We start from the raw sequence: 24,396 nt of genomic DNA on the forward strand, positions 1-24,396 counted from the left end.
GTCTCCTTCAAAAGCTGCATACAAGTTTGTGCCAGTTTATGCAATTCTTCTCCAGGTTTGTGAGAGCGAGAGGAGACCTCTGAATGGATCAGATGTGTACTCACCCATACTCCACACTCACTCTGCACCTCTCCTGATTAGAAAGTTAAGTGAACTTACCTCGTTCTTTATACCCAACTGTAGGGTCCTATAAAACTGCATTTGCTAAAAATGATAATAATATCCAAAACCTATGCTAGTTTGTACAAAGCATCCACAGATTTTATACTTAACTTATTTCATCTATAAGAAAATAGCATTTGACTCCCATAAGTATTTTAAATCAGGGCTGGAGAGATGGCTTAGCAGGTAGGGCGCTTATCTGAGAAGCCTAAGGATCCATATTCAACTCTCCAGACCCCATAGTAGCCAGATACACAAAGCTGAGGTAAGTGCAAGGTTGCACATGCCCACTAGGTGACTCAAGTGTCTGGAGTTTAATTGTAGTGGCTGAAGCCCTGGCACACCAATTCTCTTTCTCTCTCCAAAATAAAATAAAAATAAATAAAAAAAATATTTCAGGTCAGCATAATAATTATCCAAAGATTAAATGCACAGAATTTCTTTCAAAGGTGTGGGGGTTACCATTATTGGATAACAGCAGAAAGGGAAGAAAGAAAAATCAATAAAATCAGTAAAATGAAACTAAAGCATTTGCTGCTGTAAAATGTTGTGAAGCAGTGTACAATGTGAGGCTGGACTGACAGCGAGTGTTATGTGTCAGCTGGGATAGGCTGTGGTGGGCCTGTCCTCCATCACACACTAGACTGGAGTTGCTGTGAAGGTAATTTTCTTAAATATGATGAACGTTTACTGCCAATGCACTTTAAGATGCATTAATGTCCATGAGCACATGGGTTTCATATAATGCATTGAAGGACTTAAGAGCAAAGGTAGGTCTTTCACTAAATAAGAATTTTGCCTGAAGACTTCAACAAGAAACTCTGCCTAAGTTTCCAGCTTCTTAGACTGTCCAGCAGATTTCAGAATCAAGACTGCAGTAGTAACTATTATCTTGTTTCCCATCCTGCTATCTTACCTCTTTTATTTCACATTGGCCAAGCCCTCAAATCATGTGAGTGATTTCCTAAAAATCAGTCCCTCTCTCTCTGTCTCTCTCTGTCTCTGTCTCTCTCTGTCTCTGTCTCTGTCTCTCTCTCTCTCTCTCTCTCTCTCTCTCCACACACACACATACACACACACACACACACACACTACCAGGTTCTCCTTCTCTGAATAACCTTCACTCTATGGTATGTAAGTGGTAAAGATGTGGGGTACTAGTGTACAGGCACAGTCTAGTCACCAGGGAAGAACTGCACACAGGGGTGATAGCACACTGAGCATTCCGGTATGTTGCATGGACAGGCAGAGCATTTTTTTCTAGTGCTGGAAAAAGCCTAAAAAGCCTTCAGACATAGAAATGAAGATATACGTGATTAGCCAGACAAAATACTTGAAATAAGTGAGTCCATGGGATATGAGCAAAGCCAAAACTTGCCTTCTGAGTTCATTGCCATACCTTCTCATTCATGTAATAGTTTACCACAATTTCAAAGCAAACCCAAAATCAAATAAGCAATAAAAAAATGTATTCTCAAGGATCAGTGCACCCTGTATTGTCAACTGGACCCCTTCCCATAGCTCCTGTGTTCCTTTTGCATTGTGCACTTCCTCTGGCCTGGTCCTGGCCGTGTTCCAGGGGAAGCAGCCCAGAATTCATGCCTGAGAAGTCCGATCACTTCACTGTCAAGTCCTCATCAGGTTATGATTGCTACAATTACCCACTTATGCTGTTGCCAAATATGGAAGCAGCAGGAGTTGTCCAAGGTAATCACATGAGTTCCAGGCCTTCTTATTTTGCTGTTGTTATCAGAGGCAACTCTGTCCTTTACAGATAACTTCTTTCTTCTTATTACTAGTCTACTGGTATGATGGCGAAGAAAAATAAAAGTAATATAGCAGTTCTAATCAGGTTTGCTGAACTCTTTGCTTTGATCATGTTTGAAGTCATCCTAAGACCCGGATCTCTACTCCAGGGGACAATAAAATTGAGATAATATGAAACATGGAGTCACCATAAGGCCACTGAATGGAAGGACCCATTCTTCCTTCTACTCTGGTTCTCAGGTGTACATATTACAACCCAAATAACAGAAAGAAAGCATGCATATGAAATATATAATAGCTGTTGCATACATGCTTATATTCCATATTTTAAAAAAGGTAGCACCCCAAGGCACACAATATCATGGTGAAGGTGGTAGCTTAAATGAGTAGTAATGAGACTATTTCATTGTTCTGCCAGACTCAAAGCTTAAAGATCCATAGCATATATCAATAAGGCAATGGATCCTATGATCATGTGCCTATTGTTGCATCTTCTTTGTCCTAAAGTGCACAGGCTCATTGGTCATTGGTCTGAGGTGATGTTCTGTAAGATTCCATGACAAAAGCAAACTGTAATAGCCTGCCCTCAGATATTAATGGTGAGTGAAGCACTGTGGCTGACAAGACAAACCATTTGGCCTGCATAGTAAAAGAACTGTGGAATAATCACCACTGAGTACTTGATTGGTATTCTTGAGGGGTTAGTTCTCACTTTCAGAATGTAGAGAGCCAAATATTATCAACTTATCACAACTGAGTAGATGGTTTCCTCAAGGGAAGGTACTGAATGATAAGATGTGTAAGTATGAATTGCATAGACACAATACAGGTGTGTGTTGTGGGGCTCAGACATACCTGTGTGTTTGACAATATCTGCTCTGAAGGATTGATTGGGCTCAGTCCCTAGTTCACCATCTCCACTGTGCAATGAACTGCTGCAGCACCCATCTTACCTTGTAAGTTTCTTAGTCTAACAGTACACAGGGTGCAATAAGTCACTCTGATCTCATCGTCACTTAACAATAGTCTAACATCCTAATGTTTTATAATTAAACAACAACAAAAAACTACCTCATGGCTCTAGTCTCAATGTGTGCACAGAAGTCTGAAAAGATGCATTTTTTCCAAATTTGCAGGATGTTCTCTCCAAGCCAGTGTCCTCCTTTTCTCCTTTTGACAAAAATCTCTGTATGTAGTCCAAGCTGATCCTGAACTTATATCATACCCCTGCCATAGTCTCCCTACTGCCAAGGTTAGAGACACTCACCTTCACACTGCATTTAACCCTCTGACTTAGATGAGCTGTTAGAAGGTCACTGCAGACCGGCTATGGTAGCTGTTACTTACTATATGGTTATTTCGGGGAAGTTTTTTTTTTTTTAATTCCTTGTATTGTTGCTTTTATTCTGCTTGTCTAGAGCCAGTGTGAGTAACGTGGCAACTTATAAAGATTTTATCTTGATTACACACATAAAGAAATATAGAAATGATCATTGAATCAATTTCATAACACACTGAGGATGAGACTTAATACTTGGGTAAAGGGTTCCTTCCACATGCCACATCTTACCATTGACCATGAAGGGACCAACACATCATCATAAGTCAGGAAAATGGAATGGTTTTAAATTTTACTTATTTACTTAGATTCTTTTCTTATGGTTTTAGAATTCACTTAGTCTATTTTTATGCATTCTACTTTTATCTAGACCATTGTCAGAGTCTAATAAGACTATACATATATTTTGAAGTGGATTCAATAGTTGGAAGAAATCTTGAATTGTCACTCCTGAAGAATCTATTCTTTGGGAGGGAGGAAGAATGAAATAGATCGGGTATAAGAAGGGAAGGTTCTGGAATCCAAAGAGTGAAACACACACCACTTCTTGGTCTAACCATTGGTGTTGTTTAGTTTTTTATGACAAAGCTCCTGTGACAATCAACTTAAAAATAGAAAATATTTATTTGGCTTATGATAGTTTCAGAAGTGTCAATCTATGGTCACTTGCCCCATCACTTTAGGCCTATAGCAAAGCACCTGGTAGAGAAAAGTTGCTTTCCTCATGGTATCCAATGAGCAAATGAAGGGCCCAAGTTCAAATGACCCTTTTTAGAATGCTCCAGACAGTCTGCCTTCCTTCCATGAAGCCTCACAGGGTCCCCCTACATTCTACACAGGCTGGAAACTGAAGCTTCAATGCATGGCCTTTGGGGGACAGTTAAGATCCAAACCATAGCAGTATTCAATGTTACCTGGTTTGATCCCCTTCTTTCTTTGTTAGCCAGTGCTAAGCATGGAGGGAGCAGGTGCCCTACTGCACTACGAGTGATGAGATGAACAATGAGTGAGCTTTCTATATTAGTCATTTGATAATTGAGAGAGGATATTTATTGAATTCATTAATGTGAATATATGACATGTTTTTGAATATTGGTGTCACTTCCCTGAGCAGATGAAATCACCTGTCCAATCATTTCTTTGAAAAACTTAACTGACACTATATTGTTTTTGACCATGTCTTAAAATCTTTACCCATGAATTTATATTTAAATAATAGTCTTGTTGAGTATAGTTTGCATATATTTTGTGTATATAAGCAAACAAAAAATATAGTTTGGTTTCTACTTTTTTTCCCCCCAATAGTGTTTCAGGCGATACTTAGCCATGATCTATCCTTTAAAACCATGTGAGGGAATTCTAAGTTAGTCTGGGTTTTATGGAGTTTTGTTTTGTTTTGTTTTGTTTTGTTTTGTTTGATAACTTGTTCTTTCTTTTATATATAGGAAAAGTGAATTGTTTTCTTTTTCTTTACGTCCACTTAAACTTTTAGCATAAACCTAAATTTTTATCATTTTTCTCACCATGTCCTTTCAAAGTATGCATTTAGTTATTTCTTTATTCTCAATAATTATTATAGTTATTTTAATTTATAAAAAATTATTTTTGTTATTTATTTATTTATTTAAGAGCAACAGACACAGAGAGAAAGACATAAACAGAGGGAAACAGAGAATGTGTGTGCCTGGACCTCCAGCCACTGCAAGTGAACTCCAGATGCATGCACTCCCTTATGCATCTGGCTAACGTGGGTCCTGGAGAATCAGGCCTCGAACCAGGGTCCTTAGGCTTCACAGGCAAGTGCTTAAACACTAGGCCATCTCTCCAGCCTGTTTATTTTAATTTATAAAAAAGTTATCATTTATTTGTGAGAAGAGGTAGATAGTATGGACACACCAGGGCCTCCTGCAAGTGCAGTTAAACTCCAGACACATGCATCACTTTGTGCATCTGGCTTTATATGGGTACTGGGGAACTGAGTTAGGCTGGCAGGGTTAACAAACAATTGCCATGTTCTTAGTCCTAGTTAATTATAGTTAGTTATAGTTGTAGTAATATTTATAGTTATAGTAATAGTTAGTTATAGTTTTTTGATAGGTAGCAATCTAGAAACAATCATGTTAAGATATAGGATGTGTGGTTATAGCAAATTTTCTCCTGTGATGATAAGCTTTGTACATGGCATAGTTTGTCTTACAATAAAGACTTTACCTGGATGGACCAAGTCCAAATCACATTGGTTCTTTTAAACCCAGTCTTCTCAGATTAATAGCAGAAATCAAGGGAAATAAGAACTATAAGAAAAATGTGATATAAGGCTGTTTTGAAGATGAAGGAGGCTTTGTCCTGAGGACTGGAAGAAGTCTCTAACATATGAGGCTGCCCCCCACCCCAGCCGATAGCCAGAAAGCCAGACCTTTAGAGCTACAATAGTAAAAATAGAGTTTTGCTACTGATCTGAATAAAAGCCCACAAATATTTTTGTTCAGATGTTTCAGATACAAGAACAGTGTCCACCTTGTTTGATTTTAGTCTTTTGAAACCCCATTCAGAGAACCCAGTTGACCTTTACTTGATCTATAGAAACTGGGTTAAGTATACTTTGTTATTAATGTAATAGATGCAAATTATTTAAAACTAATATATCTATAGAATTTGTGATGCAACAATAGAAAATGAACATATTTTGTGTCAGTTATGGTGGCACAGGCCCGTAATCCATCCCTTACTTGGGAGGTAGAGGCAAGAGAACTAGAAGTTCAAGGTCATCCTCAGTAACCTAGTGAGTGTGACAATACCTGACTACATGAAACCTTGTCACAAAAAGGGCCAGAGAGGGCTGGAGGGATTGCTTAGTGGTTAAGGTATTTGCCTGCAAAGACAAAGGACCCAGGTTTGATTCCTCAGGGCCCATGTTAGCCAGATACACAAGGGAGTGCACACATCTGGAGTTTGTATTCAGTGGCTGGAGGCCCTGGCGCACCCATCCTCCCCCTCTGTCTCTCTCTTCCTCTTTCTCTGTCAAATAATAAATAAATAAATAAATAAATAAATAAATAAATGTTTACAAAAGGGGGGCAGAGAGATGGCTTAGAGGGTCAGTAGAGGACCTAAGTTTGGTTGTTGAGCACACATATGAAAGCTGGGCATGGTACTGTGTGCCTGTAATGCCAGTGCTGGTGTGCCAGAGCCAAGAGCATCTCTGGAGCTCACTGAGTAGCTAGTCTAGCAGATTGGTGACTTCCATGTTCAGTGAAAGAGCCTGTATAAGAAATAATATGGACAAAATTGAGGTGGACACCAAATGTCATTTTTTTTTTCTTATTTTCTTGTTGGTTTTTTGAGGTAGAGTCTCACTCTAGCCCAGGCTGACCTGAATTCACTCTGCACTCTCAGGGTGGCCTTGAACTCATAGCAATCCTCCGACCTCTGCCACCTGAGTGCTGGGATTAAAGGCATGCGCCACCACGCCTGGCTCCAATGTCACTTTCTTGCCTTCATGTGCATGCCCACACAGCTATATGAAGATGCATGAATACACGCATACAAGCATACATACATACATGCATAGACACACATGCAACAAACCCACAAAAAGAAATTTAAATTAATAAGAAAATAATATTTTAAAGTATTTCTCTATTTTTAAAGTTATTTCAGGCTGGAGAGATGGATTAGTGGTTAAAGCACTTGCCTGTGAAGCCTGAGGACCAAGGCTCAATTCCCCAGGACCCACATAAGCCAGATGCACAAGGTGGTGTTTGCAGTGGCTGGAGGCCCTGATGTGCCTGTTCCACTCTCTCTGTCTTCCTCTCTCTCTTTCTCTCTGTTTCTCTCTCTCTCTCTCTCTCTCTCAAATAAATAAATAAATATTTTTTAAAGTTTAAATTATTTTTCCTCAAAGCCACCTATTGTTGAATTTTCTTTGTTACCAGTATCTATCTTTCAAGTTTTAATCATGACCAATTTTTTTCAGTCCTGCCCTCCACATATTTACAGCAGGGCTGAATCTCCTGTGCTGCTTACAAAGTGGTCTCTCAGAGTAGAGTAGTCCATTTTCTTGCCATCACTCTTTTTTTTAAGACTTTTATTGAGAATTTTAATATAGGAGAAACATTACAATTTGATCATATCTCCATGGAGTTCTGCTCTTATGCTCTCTCACCCTCATTCCACTGAGGGTGGGGTTATCAGTAATGGCTGTGGGTCCTTTCCATCATTCAAGAATACCAGGTTTGTATAATGGCATCTATTTATCTCCTTTAGATGCTATATTTCAAATTTTTACTCTGAACTTGAAAGTGGGCTTGTATAGCTTTTCATTTTATTTCACACAAAACAGTATACTTGGCCTCAGTTGTAACACATTTCTTAGTACCGTATTTATAGGGACTTCCTAATGTGTTTGTCTGTTCTTTGCTTCCCCTGCTCCTCATTTCAATCTTTATTAAAAGTATATTCTGGGCTGTAGGGATGGATTAGTGGTTAAGGCATTTGCCTGCAAAGCCAAAAGACTTCAGTTATATTTACCAGAACCAAGTGCACAAGGTGGCACATGCATCTGGAGTTTGTTTTCAGTGGTTGAAGGCCCTGGTGCCCCCAATCTCTCTCTCTATTTCTCTCCATCTTTCTCTCTCTCTCAAGTAAACAAAAATAAGTGAGCAAAGAAGTATATTCTGATGTGAGCTAGGTCAAATGGAGTATGGGTGAGTATAAAGGGGTTTCAATCAGGTGAAACAACTTCAGTCCCTTGAGATTTTGTGGACATTGTTTGATTTATGTTTTTATTTTCTTCAAGTATTAAATGAAGTGGTTTGTTTAAAAAATAGTATTTATATGGCACTAAAGACAGATATGGGCAAGCTATATCTTTTTTTTCATATGTCATATATGTACATTCATATGTATGTATATATATAAACAGGAAGAAGGTAAGATATATCTGTATATGATTATATGGTGTGTGTGTTTGAAAGTAAAAGAAGATGGAAGAGAAATACTGAATAGTATTCCAATTTAACCAGAGGAGGTTTTGCTTAAACATCAACATTTGACACTCTTCTGTTATGTGAAGTAGTCATCAGTGTGCACCTGGGGGAATCTGACATGATTGAGGATAAGCAAAATACATAGGACAATAAGAAAAGTAGCTCAAAGATATAAAATCTCCAGAAGACTAGTTAAGATTGTTATAGCACATATGGATCTTGTTAGCAAAAATCATACTGTTGTCTATTCTTTTGACCATTAGAATAACTATCCTTGAATGTTAAATTTCTGAAATACTCATGTAGCAGAGGAGGTATAATTGGTTTTGTGCTTACTGAAATTGCACACTCTAAAAATGTCATTTTGGTCAATCACTCTCAACTCTTCTGAACATTCTTTTCTACAAAAACCTAAACAACTAGATCTTTTGTCTTCTCTTCATAGTTGTCAATAAATCAATGGAAAGAGTTGCATTGGCAAAATGCAAAATCCTATATAATCAAAAGTAGTGTCACTTGGCTAGAAGAATAACCCTGACATAAACTAACCAAAAGCAGAGCTTTTATTTAAAATAAAAATAATGGGCTGGAGAGATGGCTTAGCGGTTAAGCGCTTGCCTGTGAAGCCTAAGGACCCCGTGTTCGAGGCTCGGTTCCCCAGGTCCCACGTTAGCCAGATGCACAAGGGGGCGCACGCGTCTGGAGTTCGTTTGCAGAGGCTGGAAGCCCTGGCGCGCCCATTCTCTCTCTCCCTCTATCTGTCTTTCTCTCTGTGTCTGTCGCTCTCAAATAAATAAATAAAAATTAAAAAAAAAATAAAAATAATAATAAGGTTCTATTTATCTTCACTATTAATGTCTTCTCTTAAAAACTCTGGAAACAAATTGCTTTCATACTTTCAGTACCTATGATATGTACTGGATATGTACTCATAAATGATCTGTGCTGTGTCCTCCAGTGGTCTCCGTGATCCACTTGCCAAAAGCATGGAAGCTATTGGGAATGTGACTTTTATCTAGCTATCCTTTGCATTTGGCAATTTTACAAAGAGTTTAATTCTTTTCTATAGGCTGTGCAGATGTATAGAGCATCTATTGTCTAGTTGTAGAATTATCTTAAAATTCTTTTGCTTGCTTTATTTTTCCCATGATCAGATGATCTCTCTTCTCTATGTTAGTTTACCTTAAACATGACACCAGTATTACTATCATTCTTAGCTTCATGAGCAACAAAATTTACTAAATAATTCCTTGGGAAACATCAATATAACATCAATATATAAAGAATAGCACTTGCCCTGTCACATCTGTTTCTGTATATGTAAATCATAATTTTTATACAATGAGTCTGATACAATGTACCATACTTAGTCAGATAATAATACAATCTGAATTTTGGTATGATTTAGTTGGCCAGAGTAAAGAAAGCTGAGGAGAAGGCAGTGCAAGGAAGACGGGATACAAACATCTATTGAATAGGCAAATGAAGATTAGTTCATTCTCTGCTCTTTAGGAATCAGGATGTTTGGAATAAAGGAGCATAGAAAGCAAAACTCAGGCCTAAGTAAAAATACACAAAGTTCTGGACTAAACTCAGCCCTTATGCACTGCAGTAGATGTATGCTTTCAATGACCTTGCTCCTTCGCAGAAAGCCTTTTAGAAGTGACTACAGAAGAGCCATAATCAGTGCTCCTTACAGTAGAGCTATTTCCCTAAATACATGGTCCTTCTCAAGTCTTGAGGCTATACCTTGATATAGGATAAACATGCTCAGTGGCTAATTAGGAGATACAAGGGACCTATTTTGCCACTGAGCCATGGTATGGCAACTATAGCCTTCAGAAAGAACCAGGCACTGCAGAGGTCAGTAATGTGTCAGCTGTACATCACCCTGCCATGCACCACTACTGGGGGAAACTCCTTGGAAATTTCACCTCTTTCAGAACAATAGAAAACATGGATTTCCTTTGAATAAATTCCTTTAAAACTTTTGTTGCACATCATGTCACTGATGCACTTATGATTGACATGGTATCTTGTTTTGCAAGATTTTTCATGCATCTTTGGTATATATATATATATATATATATATATATATATATATATATATATATATATATATATAACTTACAAACTACTCCAGAACAAGAAAAACAATTCATCTCTTTCACACTCTGTATGTATATCATAGATATGTATTTGCTCAATATAGCACTAATTACTTTTTGGAATTTCAGTATCCTACCTTTAACTATAGAACTAATTCACAGTTTATAACTGAGTAGGTTCATAAAATTTTCTTTAACTTGCATGAACTTCCAGTAAAGTGACCACGGACTGAAACCATGATCAAGATAAAGATTTCCTCCCTGACATTGTTAGTAGGGCATTTTGATCCAAGGCACCGCCACTCACCAATCAGTCCCTTCGTGTGGAAGCTTAGACTGCTCTGACCACTCACCCACTTACTGCTCCAGCCACCACAAATTCAGCAAATCCAGACAAAAACAGGGAATCGCTGATTCACTCATGGGCGGGTAGCCCACCCCTCCCCCCAAGAAGCCACCTTATCCACGTACCTAGCTCGCCCAAAATCAGTGCATGTGGAAGCTTAGACTGCTCCACTCGCTCGCTCACTTACTGCTCCTGCCACCACACATTCAGCAAGTCCAGGCCCACAGCAACTTCCATGCAAGCTCAGACTGTGCCTGTCGCTTGCACAGCTCAGGTGCAATACCCTACCAGTCTGCCGCAGGCCAGCCACCATTGTCCTGAAGCGGGTGAACACAGACTCCTTCCGGGTCCCAGTGTTCCCAGAGTTTGGGCTGCTTCAGTGCTTGGTGCCTCAGTGTCCCTCCTAGCTGGAATGCAGGCAGCTTTGGTACATTACCGCTTGAGAGATCAGGCAACTTTGGCACTCCAGCCAGGCAGAAGATCAGGCGGATTTGGCAAGTGAGAGCCAAAGCCCAGGCTGCTTGGCAACTGCCCCAGGCTGCCTCAGAATCTCATTGTGCTTGAGCCCAGGATGATCCACCCACCTACCTTCCCATACACTGTCACAGGCAGACCACAGTGCAAAAGAAATAACATGAAAAATCAAATGCAAGAACATCCAGTTAGATCACCGAGTCCTACAATGAACATATCTAATCAAAACATAGAAAAATTATTAGGATCAGAGCACCAAATAAAGCTATGAGTAATGCAACCCTGACAAGCTCAAAGAGCTCCAGAAGGAAAGAAATAATTAACTTCAGAGCAGAAATTAATGAATTGGAAACCAAAGAGACAATTGACAAAACCAAGAGCTGGTTCTTTGAAAAAATAAACAAGATTGACAAATCTATGGCCAATTTGATCAAGCAAAAAAAAAAAAAAAAAAAAAAAAAAAAAAAGAGAGAAGCTTCAAATTAACAAAATTCAAAATGAAAAAGGAGAGGTCACAACAGACATAAGTGAAATTGGGAGAATCATCAGGAATTATTTCAAAAGCCTCTACTCCACAAAACTGTATAATGTGGAGGAGATGGGTAAATTCCTAGATTCATACCATCTATCAAAACTAAACTCAGAGCAGATTAATCACCTCAATGAACACATCACACTCACAGAGATTGAAAAAGTAATAAAAAAACAACCTCCCCCCAAAGAAGAGTACAGGACCAGATGGCTTCTCAGCTGAATTCTATCAAACTTTCATGGAAAAACTCAAATCATTCTTCCTAAAACTGTGCCACACAATTGGAGAACAGGGAAAGCTACCCAACTCCTTTTATGAAGCTAGTATCACCCTAATTACAAAACCAGGCAGAGATGCCATAAGAAAAGAAAACTACTGGCCTATTTCCCTGATGAACTTAGATGCAAAGATCCTGAACAAAATCCTCGCAACCTGAATCCAACAACACATCAAAATCATTATCCACCTTGACCAAGTGGCATTCATCCCAGGAACACAGGGGTGGTTCAACATATGGAAATCTGTCAATGTAATACACCACATAAACAAGGTTAAACATAAAAACCACATGATCATTTTGATAGATGCAGAAAGGGCCTCTGACAAGATACAACATCATTTCATATCAAAACATTAGAGAGAATTGGCATGGTTGACTCATATCTTAACATAATAAAGGCAATATACAAAGCTCCAAAGGCCCAAATAATACTTAATGGAGAGACTGGAGGAATTCCCATTAATATCAGGAACAAGACAGAGTTGTCCACTCTCACCTCTGCTTTTCAATATAGTACTGGAAGTCCTATATGAAGCAATAGGACAGGAGAAGGAAATAAAAGGGATACAATTTGGTAAGGAAGAAGTTAAGATAGCTCTCTTTGCTGATGACATGATTGTATATGTGAGAGACCTGAGAGACTCCATCCCAAAACACCTAAAGGTGATTAACTCCTATAGCAAAGTAGCAGGATACAAAATCAATGCATAAAAATCAGTAGCCTTTCTATATGCAAATAACAAAGATATAGAGAAAGAAATAAGGAACATCGTCCCATTTTCAATAGCAACAAAAAAATATAAAATACATTGGAATAATGTTAACTAAGGAAGTGAAAGATCCATACAACAAAAACATAAAAACACTCAAAAAAGAAACTGGGGAGGACTTGAGAAAATGGAAAGACTTCCCATGCTCCTGGATAGATAGAATTAACATTGTGAAGATGACAATCCTACCAAAGGCAATATATAGATTTAATGCAATTCCAATTAAAATCCCTACAGTGTTCTTCACAGAGATAGAAAAAGTGCTCTCAAATTTCATATGGAAAGGCAGAAGGCCTCACATATCCAAACATATTCTCAGCAAAAGAAATAATCTGGAAGCATCACCCTACCTGATCTAAAGCTATATTATAAAGCCATAGTAATAAAAACAGCATGGTACTGGCATAAGATCAGGAATATAGACCAATGGAATAGACTTGAGGACCCAGATTTTGGGTCAAGCAACTATAGCTACTTGATATTCGACAAAGGCCCTAACAATATAGGCTGGTAAAAAGACAGCATCTTCAAAAAATGGTGCTGGACAAACTGGATAACCATATGCAAGAAATTGAAACTTTATTCACACATTTTGCCATGTACTACACTGAAGTCCAAATGGATCAAAGACCTCAATATAAGACCAGAAACTTGACTACTGCTGGAAGAAAATTTAGGAAGTATTTTCCATCATATAGGAATTGAAAAAGGCTTCCTAAAGACAATCCCAGTAGCTCATGATCTTAAACAGTCAACCAATGGGATCACATGAAGCTGAAGAGTTTCCTTACAGATCAGCATACAATAAGCAAAGCCAATAGATTACCCACAGAATGGGAGGAAATATTTGTGGGTTATCCAACTGACAGAAGCCTAATCTCTAGAATCTAAAAAGAACTCAAAAATCTAAACAGTAAAAAGTCCACACTCCACTCATAAAAGGGGGCAAAGAGCTGAACAGGCAGTTCACAGAGGAAGAAATACAAATGGCAAACACACACTTAAGAAAATGTTCACCATCCCTAATTATCAGGGAAATGCAAATTAAAACAATTATGAGCTTCCACCTTACCCCAATAAGGATAGCAAACATCAAAAAGTCAAATGAAAATAAATGCTGGTGAGGATGTGGAGAAGTAGGAACACTCATCCACTTTTGGTGGGAATATAGGATGGTACAACCACTTCTGAAAGCAATATGGAGACTCCTGAAAAAGATGACTATAGAGATGCCAACAGACCCAGTTATTCCCTTACTGGGCATCTACATAAAACATTCAAACCACAGGTCAGACAGATTTGTTCAACCATGTTTGTAGCAGCTCAATTTGTAATAGCTAAAAGCTGGAATCAACCCAGATGTCCATCACTATAAGAATGGCTTACTAAGATGTGGTATAGATCTGCACAATGGAATTCTATAAAGCAGTAAGAAAAAAATGACACAATGAAATTTGAGGAAAAATCACTGAACCTGGAACAGATCATTCTCAGTGAACTTACCCAATCACAGAAAAAAAATCGCCACATAGTCTCACTCATCTACAGCACCTAACCTGAATCTACCCAAGATGCCTTACATACTCAGCAAGCATCTCATGGACTAGACAATAGGATGGGTGGGGAGATAGGGAAGGGCAACAGAAGGGTGGGAAATACAAATCTAGACCCAAACTGCAATGATACCATAAAATTCTACTTCCTAAAAGGCAGACCAAATGGCTGAACCTTCACCAGGCCCTTAGAGGGAATACATGAACCACAACACACTGGAGAGGGTATGATGAAGACTGACCTAATCGTCTACAGCTTCTCTCTCTCTCTTCTCCCTAGCTCTTTTATATTAGCTATCTTTTTCTTTCTTTTCTTAGTGGGCACTGACCTTTAACTCCCAGTACCAGGATGTGGCTTTCATTCCCAATGAGCTTTTGATCAGAGAGACCTACAAGGTTTCCTAAAAGAAAGACTTCTCTCTGGTTACTTGATGACCCACCAAAGGTTAGTGGTAAGACCCTACTGCTGAAAACACCTTATGAGGTCAACACGTAAAATGGAATGGCATGGCTGGAAGCTGGAAGAGAGTCAGTCCCCAGATAGACAGCGCTTCTAGTGCCAGAAGGTGATACATGGGCGACTGGGGTAAAATGACCAATATTTGTCCAAGCAACTCATGGTCTAACCTACTTAGCAGCAAATGACCTGTTGTGATGCTCAGACAAGTGCAATAGTGGCACACAGCCATGGTGGGGAACCAACTGCTCTTAATTTGGCTAACTGATTCCCTCAGTGGTATAGGACACATAGCTATAGCTGGAAAACAAGTCAGAACCATATCCAAACATAAGCCCGCTCTCCATTATCAAGCTACCATCAATCGTGTGCTACAAAAGGGCCTATACCTACTAAATTCTCTATAAAAATAGTAAGGGCTATCTCATTTGTCCGGGTGCTAACTGCTCTCCATTGAAGAATCTGCTACTCTTTTTCAGATAGATGTAGACTCTAAGGAGAGAGCCACCCGATCATACCTCAAAAGAGCTCTAGGTGAAACTAAGAAAAGTTGGCAAAACAAGCAAGGGTGCTGTTTTCCTGGTGAACCTGATACCATTACAAGGGTGAATGAGATCAACACGGAGAAAAATCAACTCCTACCAAATCAGAGAGGCAGAGACTCAGAGACCCATAACATCTCATCACTGAAGTAGACCAACAATGATCCCAACATGGATCAGGGGAATTTTGTGGAAGAGGGGGTGGAAAGAATGTCAGAGCCACATGTTGGGACATGATATGCAGAGACATTTATCCTACCCATAATTGTTGGCTAACTCCACACTTCATGACCCATATACCTCAACAAGGAGGGGCCAAGGGAAGGGGGCTAGGTCACAGATGAGCCTAATAATGGTACCAAATTGACTGTATTTGCTGAATATAAAACTAATTAATAAAAATTTAGAAAAAAAAAAAAAAAAGAAGTCCTTTTTTTCCAGGCATTGCTGCTCTTCCAAAAGGCATTCTGCACAACGTTCTCTAGGTTGAGTCTGTCGTGTGTGTTGTCCCATTGGAAGCATTTGGAGTTCAGCTAAGACCACTGTTCTCTCTGTAGCATTGGAGCAGCTCATATAAGTACCAGTGTCCCACACGAAGTGTCACAGTGGCTCTTTCATTATAATAAAGGTTTTGATAACAAGTAGAAATAATCTCTGCAGGTAAAATGAAGATATAAGTTCAGGAGGAGTTATATTAGCATTGAAAATAGAGCCTCAAAATATAAATCAACCTAAGGTGATAGAATTAAAGCTGATAAGAAACAATTCTGAGAACATTTTACCAGCACTCCCTCAGAAACTGAACTAAATCAACAAAACTAGCACACAAAATATGACCAATGAAACACTTAGTGAAACAATCCAAGGTTAATACATGAAATATGAAGCCATATAGATGACAGTAAGTGGCATGGCAGAGGTTCAGAAAATTCAAAAGGTAGTACTGGGAAAAGAAAATTAATCATCTAAGATCAATACCACCAAGGATGGCTAGACAGAGTACAGAAGGTACATTTTAGGCTCTGGAGGATGCATAGGATTCACTCAAGCCTTGGAGAAAAACAAGTATGGCAAAAAAGAGAGTAAGACTACTAGCTATGTTTATGGGGGAAGAAAAAGTTTGTATAAAGCTTGAAACAAGTAAAAAAAAAAAAAAAAAAAAAAAACAGAGACGATACTACAGTTAGGCAAATGGTACTTAGCTGAAGTGTTAAATATCTGGGAGCTAACTTTCATGATGTCACTAAGGCACTCTGTGACCCTAGTGCAGAAAGTTAAGCACTGAGATCACAGCATCCTCATCTTTAAGATGGTCACGGAGCTACATGCAGTTGAAAGGGCCTCTCCTCTGGGAATTTGCTTCTAAAAGTGTGTATTCTCAGATTTACCTTCATGCGGAGTGACAATAGTCACTTTACACTAGGTTCTTATGCATTATGTTGATAAATAAATGTCAAATTCATCCAGACTGGATAAAAAAAAAGACTTGTGGTCTTCTGAGCAGATTTCAGACAGCTTTGGACACCCATATCTATGTTCCTCAAAACACCTTGTATACATTATGGAAAAATCCACACTTAATACTACCTAGTTATGTGTCTACTTTACAGTAGATTAGGAAACCCTTCCTGGATGAGCTGTGCTATATTTTCTATCTAAGATGAGTTTGGTAACATTAATCATTTTGGTGATGATGATAATCACAACATATCTAACTTTTCTGAATTATTAGTATGTTCCAGATAATTGTATGTCAGTACCAGAGATCAAACCCAGGGTCTTACACATGACAATACTTGTTTGGGGTACATCTGCAGCCCTACAACATACTTTTAAAAGTATATTTTCAGGAAAGACATCAGTGTAGAAGCTGCCTTCAGGTGACTCAGTGAGGGGGAAGTACCAAGATAAGAAAAAAGTAGATTATTACAAAGACAGAAAGAAAGGGGAAGCTTCAGAATTCCACAAAAGAAATGATAGAGATGAAAAGTATAGAAAAACGGAAGAGTACAACAATGGAAAGAAGAAAGCCAATCCTCTGTTTGGTCACCAATGGAAGAGAGGAATCAGAAGCCCCATCCAGGAGGACCTGGTGAAGAGACCAGTAGACCTTCCCACAGGACAAGCCCAAGTCTCTCCCAAGACGCAAATCCTGTTGTAGGTCTTCCTGAAACAGTAATGTCTCTGCTGGACAGGTCAACAGTGAAGAGGAGCTCTCCACCACCAAGGACTGTGGCTAGGTACCATCTTTAGAGAGAACCCTATTGTTAAAAACTGAGCTGTCTTGGGTTCCTGAGAACAGGAAAGATTGACAAGTCAGGGAGCCTGAATTCGACCTTCCACACCACTTCTGTGTACAGAGCAAAAACACTCTAAGTCAATATAGCACATATTTGAACACTTGTGTCCATTGCTGCATCATTTACAATAACCAGGATATGGCACCAACCTAGATGTCCATCAACAGATGAGTGACAATGTCATATGCATACACAAAAAAATTCCATTCAGCTGCAAAGAGGAGTGAGATTATATTTATAGGAAAATGGATGTCACTGGAGATCATTGTTTAGTAAAAATATGTCAGATTCCGACAAATATCCCATGTCTTCTCTCATAGGTAGAATGTATATTTAAATTTCATAAAAAAATAGATATACATGCATATGACATGAAGTTAGAACAGAGATGATAAGAAGAAAAGAATAGATCTAAACCAAGCAAGCAGAGGACACGAAGAGTGTAATGGAATACATATGTCAGGAAAAGAGAGGGAGAAACGATTTATGGTGAAAAGAGATCAGTACAATTGAACAAGTGGAAAAGGGGTATGGGGGAGGACAGTGGGAGCTATGAATACATATATATGTATGCTAACCAAGAAATTAATTTCTTTAAGTATCACTCCATTCAATACTACCCCATCCATGTAAAGTGTTTTGACTATCTCATCAGAAATGAAGAAACAAGCATATATGGAAGTCATACAAATTACCCATGTTCATACAATTACAAAAATCTCAGAGAATTAATATATTCTTCCCTTAGAGCTCATACTGTTAAGTTCTTAGAGACACTTAATAGATGATTTTTGAATATATGAATTCAGCATATTTGTTCCAACAGAACCATGAAAAGCCTCTGAGGTGGAAGAGGGAGGAGTCAGGACAGCAGGCTAGAGAAAGAGTGCACTAGTCAGAAAGCACCATAAATGAAGACATGTAGGGAAGAAGCTGCACTATGGAAGGTAAGAGAAGAGCAGCCAATGTGGTTCTAGGAAAGACAGAAGGAAGCTTTTCTTAGAGATGGAAGCCACAGCCTCAGCACACAAGACCTGTGTGCTTGTGATTGCCTGAGCGACCAGGACTACTGATGGATCTGTGAAGGGCAAGTGTTCTTACATGACAATCGTTCAAAATAGTTGAGAACAGGGTTTTCTGGAAAATCATAGCTATGCCCAAGAAGCAATCCATGAAGCTAGTTTTTAAATATTTCTTTTTCTTGGACTGGAGAGATGGCTTAGCGGTTAAGCGCTTGCCTGTGAAGCCTAAGGAACCTGGTTCAAGGCTTGCTTCTCCAGGTCCCACGTTAGCCAGATGCACAAGGGGCGCATGTGTCTGGATTTCATTTGCAGTGGCTGGAGGCCCTGGCGCGCCCATTCTCTCCCTCTCTCTCTCTCTCTCTCTCTCTCTCTCTCTCTCTCTCTCTGCCTCTTTCTCTCTCTATCACTCTCAAATAAGTAAATAAAAAATGAACAAAAAAAATTTTTAAGTTAAAAAAATATATTTCTTTTTCTTTTTTTCTTTTTTTCTTGCTCAGGCTGACCTGGAATTCACTGTGCAATCTCAAGGGTGGCCTCTAACTCACAGTAATTCTACCTCTGCCTCCTAAGTTCTGAGATTAAAGGCATGTGCCAGCACACCTGGCCCCATGATGCCATTTAAAATCCCTTTTATGACTTTATATCACTCTTTCTTCCTTTCCTTTCCTATCCCTTTCTTACTCATTTCTTTGGAGTGTTTCAAGTGCAGCTTACATGTCATTCCTCTTAGAAATATTATTTGTCTCATTTTCCTCAGTATCTGTTCTATAACACCCTGTCATAACACTTGTGACACTTTAGTGCAATTATCTGTCACTTTATTTTTTAGCCTTTTCTTCCTGGATGTGAGCATTTTGCAAGCTTCCATCATCCATCCTTTCATCTACCTCTTTTAGGAATGAGGAAGACTACATAATGGTTATTCAATCAATTGAAATCATATTACAGTTGCTTCACTATGAGATTGTTCTTCAGGGTTGTTAAAACACACTGAACATAACCTCCCTACAATATGACCACCTCAAATCTATCACTTTGGGTATTTAAATGTCTACACAGCAGAAAACAAAATGCAAAGGTTAAAAGCCATATGACAAATATGGGGAGCATCAAATTTCAGTTTGAAAAATTTTGAATAAAGATAATAAAGCAAATATCTAAAAATTACTGCAATTTAAACCCTCCCTTTCAGTATTGTTTAGCTCCTATTAATCTGACACCCAGCTCTGTCTAGTTCCATTTGTGATGTCTCCAAGGAACTAATTGCACTTTCCCTATGGTCCTGATGATCTCGTGATAATTCCTGTTACTCCACAGCATGGTTTGCTTACTGTTATCACCTTCTGTTCAACAAATGTTTCCTACTCAGTGTGCCAGGCAATGCGTTTGGGAATTGGGGATAGAAACTGAACAGACCACAGATCCCAGCCTCATAGAACTAAGACTCTCCAGGGGATTGCAGACTGGAGAAAATACAAGGCTACAAGAGCAGCAAGGACATCTAGTTCTACGCTCACTTGTCAAGGAAAGTTCTAGCTTCTGAAAAAAAATATTGATTAGCAAGGGAAAAGGAAACGATGAGGACATCTGTGTGGGAAGTGGATGCAAGGAAAAGCAACCATTGACACTCCAGATGTGGATAAGGACCAGAAAACTGAAAGGTGATCTTGAGGTGAGGTAGTTCTCACAGGTAGATCCCAGGTGTAGGAAGTGTGGCTGGATGGCTACTGATGGTCTAGAGGTGGCAGGGCCACAAACTGAGCTTTAGAAACCAGATCAAGGAGCTTGGTCTTTATCTTGAAGGCAATTATATCAAAAAGTTAAAACTGGAGAATGGCAATTCAAGATCTATGTTAGAAAGATCCCTCTACTTCCCTTTAGAGAAGAGTTTGGGGAAGAACAAAGTAATTGTTATTCAATCAACTAGTAGTTGGAATTACACTCCCATGGCTTCACTATGGTTTTCTTCATCATGTTTACTCTGCAGTGTACCAGACACTCTGCTAGGAATGAGGAATATTAGAAAGACCAGCAGCAGGCAGAGCAGAGGAAGAGAGACAAGTGAAAAGGCTGTGGGAGTGAAACAAGTCACAGATTACAGTTCTCTACAGTTGTGTTCTAAAGACTGAAGTAGATTAAGTGGACAGATATCTAACCCATTATCCTTAGGAAAAATTGGGAGTGAAAAGGACAAAATGATGCCCTGAACCACAATAACCCTGTGTGGTCATCCCAGCCTTGTGTGTGCCTTCTCATTTTATAAGCTACAAACACTTTATTTTCTGCCCTCATTTAGTATGTGGCCTGAACTCACCTTTAACTGCAGTTATCTACTCTTGTTACTGCATAAAGCAAATTCCATACTAAATGTGATGACTTTCTTGGTTGGTTGAGTTTCCTTCCTCTGTATTAGATTGTCAAAAGAAGCTTCCTTTGGATTGGTCACTTCCTCTATGAAGCCAGTTCTGGTTGCCCAAAGCGATGGGATCTCCCTCCTCTAACCTATTACTTTATTGTACAAACTTGCATCTTTATGTTTCATTACAATTATCTGAGACTCTACTATATTATAAAACTTTCAGTGGGGATTTCTTCTTTTAACTTTAAATCTCCAGGACCAGGAAATAAAGAACAGATATACTATTATGGTTTCATTATGCTTTAAGAGGAATGCTAGTATTGCTGTTACATTCTAAGAGAAATACTTTTCCTGACCCAGAGCAGAAGTTTGCTATGGCAGAGATAGATGTTCTATTTCTCAAGTGTATCAAACATTTGTATACTTTAATAGTAATTTATATTAATTTGCTGCAAAATTACGAGAGAAAATAATATAAAAGTGTATCCTTGGCTATTATTTTGCATGTTGGTGTGGAAAATAATATAAAAGACAATGAATGTCATCAGCCGATCCTAATGTATCACATGCCAATCAGATGACTCTATAGAGCAAGCCCTTTGTACTGTCATTCACTTTATGTTTAGACCCTGCCAATTGGACACTGATGCTGAAATGCAATGATTCATTCAAAGTAGATGTGATATCCAAACCTTCCTGAGGTGTTCATCTAAATAATTGTATGCATTACTCATTTTATGTCTGGCTTGCTGTATACCGCCATGTCCCCACAGGCCTGAAAACTCACAGGAAGGAGGTAGAAAGAACACCACCATTGAAAATGTCTTGGTGGCAGCTTTCACGTCTTCATGTCCTTTCCTGCCAGTCTGGCCTTCCATTTATGCCTGGGTGCTCTTTCTATCAAACTTCTGTCTTGTATCAATTTTTAGCAGCATGGATAATTTATTGCATCTAGGATGATAGAAAACCAGCTTTATACATCATTCAGCTTGCAAAAGATGTGTAGCTTCGGTTCCTTAATGGTGTCATTTTGGCTGAATGCTATTAACAGATTACCCCTGCCTAGGGCAGTGGAGCATGTGCGGCAGAAAGATAACCTTGTGTTCGTAATTTAATATTAACTGTTTTCTCCATAGTCCCTCTTTCCAGTACATTAACAACAAACCAATATGGCCTTGTCCCCTGCGGTCATATTCTTCAGCAAAAAAAATGGATTACATGATAGCAAGTTCCTGAAGATTTCCAATGAAGTATTACAAATCACTCAACACCCGCTCTGCAGAAATGAAAAATAAACAGGCTTAGATTCAATCAAATTTAATTCCTCCAATTTAGCTTTGCCGCACTTCAAAGGGTGCTCTTATTAATGTCTTGGTGAAGAAATTTAACTGGCATTTTTTTTCCTCCTTCTTATGTGAAAGCCTCCAGTTGTGTTCAACATATAGTGAGATCAAGAAACTGTTTTATTTTATTTTATTTTTTTTTTTCAGTGAGTACTCTGTCACAGTTTGATATAAAAGTGTAAGCCATTTACAGAAAACTCTTTATGGAATTTTTATCCTATTCCATTCCCGGGAGCTAAATTTATATCCTGCATTAGCTATCATAGCACTGGAGTATTAGTCTTCTCCCTCTGCAAGCAGTTCAGGGCAGCTGGAGGCCCTATCACTCGCCACCACGCACATACACAGGCATTATGAGTTTATCTCATCTTCTGCAGCAAGTACCAGGCCCAATTCATTCCTTTAGGCTACTTTACTAATAACCTATTCCTTATCAGGGCCTCTCCACCTCAGCTTGTGATCAAAGACCCAATTAATGGAATGGAGAAAGGTGAAGCCTTCGAATAATGGAGACAGCTGTTTTTCTCTGTTAGAGAAAATCCATTTGTATTGTTATCGCACACGCAAGTTCCGTGGCTCCTGTTTAATTCAGTCTTCTCTCTATTCCCGCTGATGATTAAAATTTTTTTTTTTAAAAAAAAAGGCACAATGAACACTGAAGAGAATGGCAGAAACATCACACGTTTCAACTCGGTCTGGAAGTTATCAACTCAAAAGTGAAAAGACAAGCAGATAAGGGCAGGAAATGTCCAACAAAGACCATATCAAAAAATTTAAAATTTTTTTTCAAGAATCATTCTCTATTCATCATTATGATTTTTTTTTGTTCACTTTCTGCTCTAATATTGTACTGCTCAACTGTCTTCCTCAGCAGAGCAGACACTGATAATATCTCAAGTTCCACATCAGTTGAAAAGTCATTAAAGGCAGAGAGAGTAATCATAATGGGCTGGTGCAGACTTTTTTTTTTAAATGAACTTCATAGCTTACAAGCTGGAGAGACCTTGTTAGTCAAATGTTATGCAAAATGTTTGTCTACAAGTCAAAACATTTTCCCCTAACCTTGTTTTTAAAATGTTTATTTCCCCCTCTTTAACAATTTTAAGCATTTCCTGCTCTCACAGACATGCATAGTGTTCTCACCTGGGCCCAGACATGAGAAGATTTTATCAGGGATCTCAGTCAAGAAGTGTGACCATGATCCCCTCCTTCCCTGGCTAAGTAATTTGACTTGTCTGTTAATGCTCTGTCCTTCCTGCTTGGGGATAAAACAGAAAAGAGCAGGCAGATCTCTTGGTTTTTAAAACTAATGCTGCACTGTCTATATTTTCTCTTAATAAAAGCAAGTCAGATGCAAAACTGGAAGAGAAACAAAGATAGATCTCATAATGCTGGAGAGCATATTTCCTTGTAAGGGTCTAAGTGCAAGATTGTTTTTGGTTTTGTCAAATAAGAGAAACATGTACATTGTTTTTCTCCCCTCAGGAGAATTCTCTTGGAAAGCTAGAATGAGAATCACATATTTGAATTCTTGCCTGAACACATATAACTAGCAAAATAAACATGTGCAAAGCTATAGTATATGCAATGAATAATGACAGCAAAATCTTAAAGAGCTCTTCTCCCAGGCTGATCACTCACAAGGGATTCCTAGATGTGTGTGAGATTGGGCTGGAGGGTATTTTAAATTTGCATACAAAATGAACATTCCAAAGAAAATAAAGACTAATATGTATCCAATATGGGTTGGGAAGCATGGTCAGATTTTTGTTATTTTTCCTTAACTTCAGCCTTTAGGAACAAAAAAGTTAAATCGGCTTTTTACTTCTGTGATGTTATAAACCAAACCTTAATTATTTGCTTGCCATAGGTATTTTGCACACTTTCTTACTATTGGACATAGAGCTTACAAATATAAAATAAAACAAATCACCTTTCTAAAAAGGCATAAAACAGTAAAGCAGGACTATCAATATTTTCCCTCAGGCACACTACGTAGAGACATGGTGTCAATGAATTTAAAAAAAAAATTATGAAATGCAGCTTCAATGCTT

General features: G+C 38.6%; 1 protein-coding gene across 1 annotated transcript in view; it reads left to right on the forward strand.

Moving 5' to 3' along the window:
• Positions 1-1,760: 1,760 nt before the first annotated feature.
• Positions 1,761-24,396, forward strand: part of LOC101608008 (receptor activity-modifying protein 2-like) — a 57,857-nt gene continuing 35,221 nt past the window's right edge. Inside the window, exon 1 of the mRNA XM_045143552.1 lies at positions 1,761-1,869. Coding sequence (XP_044999487.1) covers positions 1,761-1,869 — 109 coding nt within the window. The remainder of the gene's footprint in view (positions 1,870-24,396) is intronic.

This window comes from Jaculus jaculus, chromosome 2 (assembly GCF_020740685.1).
Source record: "Jaculus jaculus isolate mJacJac1 chromosome 2, mJacJac1.mat.Y.cur, whole genome shotgun sequence".
Lineage (NCBI taxonomy): Eukaryota > Metazoa > Chordata > Mammalia > Rodentia > Dipodidae > Jaculus > Jaculus jaculus.